Source organism: Bombus terrestris, chromosome 1 (genome assembly GCF_910591885.1).
Source record: "Bombus terrestris chromosome 1, iyBomTerr1.2, whole genome shotgun sequence".
NCBI classification, from domain to species: Eukaryota; Metazoa; Arthropoda; class Insecta; order Hymenoptera; family Apidae; genus Bombus; species Bombus terrestris.
This window is the reverse complement of record NC_063269.1, coordinates 5,169,084-5,177,937: the sequence shown is the minus strand read 5'-3', so window position 1 is coordinate 5,177,937 and position 8,854 is coordinate 5,169,084. Positions and strand designations below refer to the sequence as shown.

The 8,854-nt window shown below is 34.1% G+C and overlaps 3 protein-coding genes across 6 annotated transcripts; all 3 read right to left on the bottom strand.

Moving 5' to 3' along the window:
- Positions 1–1,347: 1,347 nt before the first annotated feature.
- Positions 1,348–2,660, bottom strand: LOC105665806 (calcium and integrin-binding family member 3). The gene is made up of 4 exons (XM_012309132.3): positions 2,401–2,660; positions 2,215–2,335; positions 1,926–2,103; positions 1,348–1,625 (listed from the first exon to the last, which is right to left on the bottom strand). The coding sequence occupies exons 1-4, from the start codon at positions 2,484–2,486 to the stop codon at positions 1,408–1,410; spliced, it is 603 nt and encodes a 200-aa protein (XP_012164522.1). The 5' UTR covers positions 2,487–2,660; the 3' UTR covers positions 1,348–1,407.
- A 141-nt stretch (positions 2,661–2,801) lies between these two features.
- Positions 2,802–5,113, bottom strand: LOC100645400 (protein misato). Its single transcript, XM_012309125.3, has 5 exons — positions 4,753–5,113; positions 4,605–4,685; positions 4,061–4,513; positions 3,183–3,987; positions 2,802–3,078 (listed from the first exon to the last, which is right to left on the bottom strand). The coding sequence occupies exons 1-5, from the start codon at positions 4,828–4,830 to the stop codon at positions 2,870–2,872; spliced, it is 1,626 nt and encodes a 541-aa protein (XP_012164515.1). The 5' UTR covers positions 4,831–5,113; the 3' UTR covers positions 2,802–2,869.
- A 1,327-nt stretch (positions 5,114–6,440) lies between these two features.
- LOC105665794 (G patch domain and ankyrin repeat-containing protein 1 homolog) lies at positions 6,441–8,810 on the bottom strand. Of its 4 annotated transcripts, none has more exons than XM_020868386.2 (3): positions 7,534–8,666; positions 6,955–7,162; positions 6,441–6,856 (listed from the first exon to the last, which is right to left on the bottom strand). In XM_020868386.2, the coding sequence occupies exons 1-3, from the start codon at positions 8,536–8,538 to the stop codon at positions 6,687–6,689; spliced, it is 1,383 nt and encodes a 460-aa protein (XP_020724045.2). In that variant the 5' UTR covers positions 8,539–8,666; the 3' UTR covers positions 6,441–6,686. The 4 variants fall into 4 exon arrangements, 2 of the variants coding, with proteins under 2 accessions (XP_020724045.2, XP_012164499.2); XR_002308931.2 differs by lacking the exon at positions 6,441–6,856 and adding an exon at positions 8,673–8,810 and having other exon boundaries at positions 6,991–7,183; positions 7,327–8,577; XR_007223299.1 differs by lacking the exon at positions 6,441–6,856 and having other exon boundaries at positions 6,991–7,183; positions 7,296–8,666.
- Positions 8,811–8,854: the final 44 nt, after the last annotated feature.

The following is an 8,854-nucleotide window of genomic DNA, read 5'->3' as shown; positions in this document are numbered from 1 at the left end:
CACCAACCGCCTTCGTCGCTATCATCCTCCAACCGTTTCCCCTCTTCTTCCGTTACTACTCTTAGCTTCTCTTTCGTCTTCTTCGGTTTCTCTCCCTTTTGTCATTCGTCTGCTCTCGCCACCCGCGATCTTTGCCTTTTCTCTCGTTCCTGTTTTCCTTGACTTTTTATCCCGCTTTTATCTCGATCTCTTCCTCTTCACGGTTGCTCTCCAAAATGCCGTCGACTCACGATCTCGTCGAGACGCACCGCGTCGCATAGCGTCGACCAGGCTCGGCAATATACCTATACGGATAGCTTGGTATGGAAGGTGGTTCGCTGAGATGTTTAAGGGGAAGACTCTCCCAAGAGCGGTGATCTTCTGCCGAGCGCAAGAGCGAGATGAGTCGAAGAGATGAGGAAGGGGGCTCGCGCGCAGAGGGTGTCGACGGTGGACCCAGGAGGCAAGGGGGCCTCCTCGGACCTCGAGGGCCTGTGGACGAGCCAGCAAGAAGAACGGTAGGGATGCGAGCGGGGAAGAGAGAAGGATGAGAAGTGACCGGATGGCCTTGGTCCCAAGACTTGGTTAGTTACCGCGCGGCCGACTATAACTGGTCGAGAACTTCGTAACACACAGGGCGGTATCTCCGACTTCGACCGCTTTTTAAGACCACGGGCCACGGTACCGCGCAATGCCACATCACAGATACGAACTAGCCCCTAAAACACCAACGACTATACCGGACAACCTGATCGTTTTTAATCGTACGATCGTTTGTAACGTTTTTTCATTCTCTGGATGACTTTCTTCGATCGCGCTTTACATCGACACGCGAAAATCATAGGCTTTTACCCTTTCTTTTTTTCCTCCTATTTCTTGGCAACGTTCCAACTATATTTTTGAAACATCCGGCTTTTGCTTTTTTTCTTCTCAGCTGGTTTCCTTCCATTTGTTCTTTGTTATACGTGAAATTGATTTATACATCTTTGTAAAGGATACGGAACGTTATTGGAGACTTGACTTACAGAGTTACAGGAGGTTCCTGTCTGGAGTGAAAATGAATGGCCTGGTTATTTAGCCAGCATTGCTCGTTATTGCTCAACAGGGGCAACTTATGGGGCCGTATAAGAAAGTATATCTGTGACTGGCAAGAAACTATATGGTAGCGCTTCACTAAGCGCGTACAGATTCACGGAGTTAATAATTATACTTGGTGAGTTTGCAAAACTTATTGCCCATGTTACTCGTAGCGCATAAAGTATCAAAAATGTACCATCTATGTTTTTCAAACGCGCTAAACATCTCGATATCTGAAATTCGTAGACAAAGTAATTTTGTAATATATGTAGCAAAAATGAAAAGAATAAATAAACGTATACGTTTTATTGACTGGCAGTAAATTTTATTAATTTTCGACAGCGATAAGAATTAAATTCTTATATGGAAAGTTGCCATGAAATCTGAGGCTCTTGTTACGACATGTTCAAACTCTAGATAGGATAAAACACCGTCACCGTCGATGTCGCTTTCTTCCAAAACTTTTCGACACACCGTGGCCACTTCGTCGGTATTCAAACCATCTTGAACCAACTGTCGACAGGTTCGTTCTAAATCATTCAATCCCAATACCCCATCTTCGTCAAAATCTGTTCGCAAAAAATTATAAAATGTTACCACGATTCGTATAAATTTCTGTTCGAATGTCGCGAAAACGATAGAGAATATTATGTTCGAATCGTTTGGATCACAACGTAGTATATAATTAATCGTGTATGCTAGAAAATCGATAGTACTTTCGTGCAAATGATTCTCTTGTGCAACGCGAATGTCGTGTCTAGACAACGTATATACTTCTGATTCAATAGCATAGTTATAGGTACATCAGACACGACCTCGAATATTTCTCACGATCCGTCCAACTGTCTGATTCACATGGTGATTCGTACCGTAAATCTTAAAAGCGTAGAACACCTTCAAGTCTCTGGGTGCGTGTTCCGAAAAAACTGACATCATCTCAAGGAACTCCTCGAAGCAGATTCCTTCGTTTGAAACATCGGACGTTGACAATCCCGAATTCTGGCATTTTGCGAACACCTCTGAAATTCGTTGTCTAAACGGATTTTCCTGAAACATGATCAACTGTAACTGTTCGTCACGCACCGTGACGAGAACTTCGCGTTCACGTGTGAAAAGAGTTTTAACATTGAACGAGGCCAGAAAGATTAATCTAAGAACCTTTAATTCAGGTATGCGTGTCAAGCAAGATAGTGGTATACGAAGTGTCGATGCCTGTTGAGGCGTCATGGATCGTGGAACTGCCCCAGGGTCTCCCATGTCCCGAAACCGTTTATATATTCTAAAAAGGTATCGATGTACAAAAGAAGGATCGATAATTGTGTATACAGATCGTGCATGCAGTACCTTAGGATTTCTTTTCGGGTAAAGAACGTGCAATCTTGATAATCTTCCAATTGTTCCTCGGTGAATGTAGCTACTTTGTTTCCCATTTTATTTAATAGTAACAATGCTCGACACAAATACAACTGTTAATCTATCGGTTATACCGGTGTTTCATTTACCAGTTAGAGCTTACAACTGAGTTTTCGCACTTCCAATGTTCAATACGAAATCTAATAATCAGGGTGTGTCTTGCCGCTCCCACTTTTAGGGACGTTTCACTCAGTAATTTACGGGAAAAAGGTCGAATTTTCCATATGTTTACTTTTCTCGTAAGTCCTACTAATTTTTTCTCTCGGGAGAGAATTTTAATTGAATAGTCAACATTGCGTAATGGAAATAGTAGGGAGTTAAAATGACAAATCTTTTATAAATGAAAAATTGTATTGTGATAGAGGAATATGAAGTTAACCGTCGATAAAATTGATACTATTTACATGTAATGATCTTCGTAATTTTCTTTGCAATCGAGCAAGTGATTGAGGCATTCGTTAAACTCGTCCTCTTCCAATCCAGAGTCTGTGAATGCATGAAATTTCTTTATGCTTTTTATTTTGCTCAGTTGATCATGTAAAGATTCATACATCGAACTAAGGCTGTTTCCGCTATGTAAACCAGCCATAACAGGAACGGACTGAACATCTAAAAATAAAAATTGATAAATACTTGATACAAGTCGTACATTTATAGCGATTCTAAAAAATAGAGAATAGAACGATTTAAATGACTGTAATTCAGAAACACACCTGTTCCTACAGGCCACCCAATAACGTCCCCGGTTTCAGTAATATTGTTATTGAAAATTTTTGGATATGGAGGTTTTATGTTCAGTGGTGATGAAATGTTTGATAAATAAGTTGCTGATGCATGACAAGTGCATGCTAAATAAAGCATCATCATTTCGTGTACAGTAGAGCATCTATACGCTGGTTTTGACATTTGTTTCATTGCGTCAGAAATAGGTCGTTTTAATCTTTCTTCGGAAATTCCACGTAATACTATGCTTTGCATATTTTTATCCATTGGTATATCACAATTTGGTGTCAAACTTGTCCATAATGGTCCTTCAAATTCGTCCAGGACGTCAATCAAATCTGCTTTAGCAGTCATCGGGAACGGTAAAGTTAGACTTGTTGCGACTGCCTTTCGACCCAGTTTATTGAGATCCGCACATAAATCGGATAAAACTACATTTGGATATTCTCTTCGCCTGTATCTAATAGTTAATGTGTCCAATGCAGTAGCTAAAATTGCACTGCTATGATACTTTACTTCAGAATTGTACGTCAAATGATTAAATATACGCGGTTCTCCAATTTGTGGCCAAGCTGTTTCTCCACAACATAGTGGACTAAATAATGAAGCATATTCTCCTATATGTTGCCAGCATAAAGCTGTATTGAGTATTTTAATCACGTTGGATGTAGAAGGTTCAGTCTTCTTACTGTCTATACATGGAAATGACACAATACTTTTTCCATATTCATCTCTTAGGTGTTGTATACATGATGCCCCGATTCCAGCAAAACAATCCATAGAATCTAGAATTATCTATATTTCAAAATATTATCAATATTGCAGAATAATATAAAAACTATGTATATAGATATAAATGACCACATGCCTGAAATCCTTGCATTAAATCGCACTCTTCAACATAAGCTCTTATTCTTTCAGAAAAGTCGTCTGAGAATTGTTCTGTATTCCATAAATTTTTTCCATAAGTAAAGATACTAAATGGATACATTGCTCCATCGTGTTTGTGATGCTTAATGACATTCAATGTCCTGGGATGAAATCTAGGTAATAGATAATCTACCCACGAGCTGATGTTATTTTCCAAATTGGGAGGTGACGATGTTGAATTTGATGCTTCAGAAGATTCATCTAAGCTTTTAATAAATGGAGTTTTATCAACTGCTTCTTTCTTCAAGACCTGTACCTTTTTATCATCCCATAAATATTGCTGGGCTTCTTCCGACTGAGTAACATCATATAAAGTCCCTTGTTTTTTCAGATATCCAAATGCTTCTTCCAAATCTATAAGTAGCAATCTAGGAGTGTAAGTAACTTGTTTCTAAAAAAGAAAAAGATATTCAATTGTCCTTAATAACAAATTGTACATTTTTATAGCTTTATTTTAAAAACATATTACTACACATTTATACCTTTAAGTTTTGACCTTCTCTGTATAAAACATCATGATTTATTTCAGATGGATTATCAGGATCATAAGAGAAATTAGATTCCTAAAAATATTTAAACAAAAATTAAACAATTCTAATATTCTATGACTGGTATATTTCCTCTAAATACCTGTATATTCCACCAATGACTACCGATAAAATTGGAATAATGACCTAATTGAATAGTTAATATTTCTCGAGATGTCATCTTGTATTATGTACGTAATGTAAATTTTCATACGATGCGATGGTTACCCGCAAATAAGGTTACCATCAAATACTACACGTGCATTATACTAGACATTTATTGTTTCTTATATTTGGGCAGACATACTACTGACAAAACATTAGAAAAGAATCCTCAAATAACAAAATACATACATATCGCATACAATTACGTATTGGCCGAAACTATTATATATATCATATAGCAACGCGTGACGACGAATGACAAGTAGAGCAGAGCAGAGCGTAGTACTGGACTGTCTCTCTGTATAGTATATATACATTTTATGTATTCTGTACCTGTATTTGTATATACGCAGTATAGTGATGAGTAATGAGTATATATAATATACAATAACAATAATATAAACAACAGTAAATTTTAGTGAATAAAAAATTTATGTTTACAATGTCATTTACAATGTCAATGTAATTTTAGCAGACCTGTACATGAAATGTTCAGTTTAGAAATAGTAGGTAATTATAGTATCAATGATGAGAGAAAATATTCTAATGATATTACACAATTAAAATATTATAAAAAACTACTAAATTGCAGAAATGTCAAGTTTGATCTTGATTTAAGTAATAATATAATATATGTATTAGAGGAAGATATGAAACTCAATTTTATGTTGTAATGGATATTAGGCAATTTCGACATTCTGAAAATACAAGATTCAAAGAATTTAATACAACGGTCAATTTCAGATTTTTTAATGTTATAAAAAATCGATTTGATTATTCTGTCAACATTTTTTACGTTATATACATGATTCTTAGGTTAGAGCTTGATCTTATTTGCTTAAAAGGAATATTAAGAGCTTTGTTATGTACACCACATGAAAGATATTATGGTTGGATTGTGTGCTTTAAAATTGGAAGGCACAATATATTTATGCAAGTTTGACACAGAAATAAAAAGAAAGTGAATCGACAGAAAGTGATTTTCTTAAACATTGAGAGAATTGGTGTTACAAATTTGAGCAATATATGATAGCACATAAAATAAATTATAAATAGATAAACAAATCATTGCACATTTTATCTTTAATAACATAAAAAATTATTTAATATAAACTTTATTTAATATTAAGTTATATCATTCACAGATTCTGACATTTCAAAATGTGTGAACCAAAATGAAGAATTTTGTTGTATATTTAAGTCAAACTTTATTTACAATATTTTGCTTTATGTAGCTGAAGTAGATGGAATCTGTTCTCAAGTAGATAGTAGGGAAGGAACTTGAGTTAATAGAATTAAAAGCCATTTATCATAAGGCACTTTCTAATGGGCTACCAAATAGCAGCTTTAAAATGTTGAATTGGCGAGCTCAGTGTTATCCTGTAGGTATTAAAAATATCATATATCCTTGCGTTAAAGATAGGTGGCAAAAATAAGGAAGGTACTGTTACTAAATAGAAGAAGTGAAGAGAAGTACATTAGAACGTCGTATCATGGTAATCAGGACAATTTTAATAATTTAACAACATGATGTTATTTTAGGTCTCCATTCGTTGCTTTTTATAAGGTCAACAAAAAGGGGTAGAAGCCTTTGTATTGGATTTTTAGAAAAAATAAAAGAAATTGTTTGCGAGGAGCAAGATAAGTGTTTATATAAATTTACATATGATCCAAAACGAGATACAATTGCTGTTTTTGAACAGAATCCTAATAAATCAGAATATACATTTTTACATTCATGCTACGTTGAGAACATAAATTCGTCCGTATTCCAAAGAAAAAAATTAAACAATTACTAAAATTATTTAAATGACATTAATGCACAGTTTTTGTTACTATTATTATTTTCTTTAATATCCTTATTATATGCATTTAAGAATTTTGACCTAAAATTTGTTTTATGACTGACATTTCTTGATGAGACATGGGTTGTAACATTAAACCTGGAACAGGTGGATTAAGTTCTAAATCTCTCAATTCATTCACTTTAATTTTTAAATTGCTTCTTAGCTTATTAATTTCAATGTTACATTCTGTTTGATCTGTAATGTAATAAATGTTATTAATGTATTAATAAAAATATAATTATTATTTATTTTATAAAAACATTAAAATATATAAAAGAATGACATAGAAGTACCTTTGACAAGTAATTCCTCTGCAGTTTTGGATGGCATCTTGAGCAATAATGGTCCAATAGTTATCCAAAGTTTCTCACAATTCTGTTTCTGCAGTGCCCTCATTCCAACTCTATCATTGTTTCTTCTTTTATCCAAGGCAATTATTTCTTGCCGATCGGTAAGGATCTCATTAGCTTTTTCTTCTACTTTTTGTATATGTTTTAAAGCCTTCTGTTGATCAAATTTCATCTATAACAAGAATTATAATTAGTTAATCAAATAACATTTCACATTCAAAAATACTTTTGCAAAAATAAACATCATCATCAAGACTAAATTATAACACAGAAAATTCACATACGCATTTAAGATATATAAAAAACACAAATTACATTGTATTCAGTCTTAGAAGTATTATCAAATATTAATGGTTTATGAAATTCTTGTATATTACTTTATGACAAAGCAATGCGCAGCACTCTTTCTTTTCTAACTTCCCTATTGAGTAATTTTTCCCTGTCTTTCTTGTTTAAGCACTTTGATTTAGATGTTTTAAAATCATTAACTGCTGTAGTATCTCCAGGTTTAAAATGAGTCACTCTGTATTCTTTCTCATTGGTCTGTCCTATTCCTTTTCTATCAGATTTTAGGCAGGTTTTAATGGGATATTTCATTCCTTTTCCTGTAGGACCAAGACCACCTTGTTCATCCCATCCATAATTTAAAAGCATTTGGTAACCTTTATTTTGTTTTGATATTCCATACATTATATTTGTTAATTTTGGTTTACTATTGAAAATATGAAGCGTGGATGTCTCATGCTTTTTCCAAGTTGTTTGGTAAAAATTAACTTTACAAATTTTACAGTAAAATCCTGTACCTTCATTGGAACATTCTTTTCTATCATCATTACCTTTATGGATAATATCAGTGCAATTATTCAAATGTCCTACAAGCTCTGACCTTATCTGTAATGGAACATCAATATTTGTTCCAGAAGCGTTTGTAACTGTTTCTGGTAATGTTTTGTTAGGTGTAGGTTCTGACTTTTTCTTCAGCAATGCGACTATATTTAAATAATTTTTTTTTAATGCCAATTGTGCTGCAGTTAGACCAGATCTTTCTCTAGCTTTTCTATTGGCACCAAGATTTAATAAAAATTCTATAACATCTAAGTGACCACAATATGCAGCTGACATGAGAGGAGTCCAACCAAAATCATCGGTCAAATTAACATTTTCCCATGTCACATACTTTGAAAGAAATTTCAGATCTTTTTGTTCTACTGCTTTCAATATAGCATTAATTGTCACTTTTTCTGTAGTAATTTGATTGTACTTTGTCCTTTCATTTGATGAAAACTGTTTTGCTGTTATAACTTGATTGTTGAATATTTTTGATTTGTAATGTTTTTGTTCTGGATGTGAAGTCACATCGCTTTTTTCATTTGTAATTTCTTCATATGCCTTTCTTGCTTCATCATTTTGAAAACCTAAGCAGTGATCTTCCTTTTCTGTAGATACTGTTGGTTCGCAAGATTCTCGAACGAATGTTTTCCATGTAACATCGATGTTATGAGAGAAGAAGTTACTTTGTTTTAACATTTTACATTTACATTTAGCTTTTATATTTATGTATCAACACTAAAATTTTATGTACGTATTTAATGATTAAATAATAATGGAAGATATTACGAAATAGCTTACTGTTGCAAATTTTTTCAATCAAACACAATTACCTTTATAACCACTGTAGTTTTATCCTCAATTCCACTGTTTTAACGCTGTATGTAACAGTCACACAAGCAGGTCTCGACGTCTCGACACTCGCTAGGGAAAACTGTCCAAAAATTGAGTCGTAAAAATTCAGCATGGAAGATAACAGAGTGGTTGTTATGCGAGACAGACAGAGATAAGTAGA

Bases quoted from the DNA above. Each gene is read 5' to 3' on its own strand.
- LOC105665806 (XM_012309132.3), bottom strand. From the start codon at position 2,486: ATGGGAAACAAAGTAGCTACATTCACCGAGGAACAATTGGAAGATTAT. The intron at 2,104-2,214 runs GTTCTTAGATTA...ATCATGTTTCAG, and splicing joins CACGCATACCTGAATTAAAG to GAAAATCCGTTTAGACAACG. The intron at 1,626-1,925 runs GTACGAATCACC...TTTTGCGAACAG, and splicing joins CTACGCTTTTAAGATTTACG to ATTTTGACGAAGATGGGGTA.
- LOC100645400 (XM_012309125.3), bottom strand. From the start codon at position 4,830: ATGACATCTCGAGAAATATTAACTATTCAATTAGGTCATTATTCCAAT. The intron at 4,686-4,752 runs GTATTTAGAGGA...AAATATTTTTAG, and splicing joins GTCATTGGTGGAATATACAG to GAATCTAATTTCTCTTATGA. The intron at 3,079-3,182 runs GTGTGTTTCTGA...TTTTATTTTTAG, and splicing joins TGGGTGGCCTGTAGGAACAG to ATGTTCAGTCCGTTCCTGTT.
- LOC105665794 (XM_020868386.2), bottom strand. From the start codon at position 8,538: ATGTTAAAACAAAGTAACTTCTTCTCTCATAACATCGATGTTACATGG. The intron at 7,163-7,533 runs GTGACTCATTTT...GATCAACAGAAG, and splicing joins CCAATGAGAAAGAATACAGA to GCTTTAAAACATATACAAAA. The intron at 6,857-6,954 runs GTACTTCTATGT...ATTACATTACAG, and splicing joins AGAGGAATTACTTGTCAAAG to ATCAAACAGAATGTAACATT.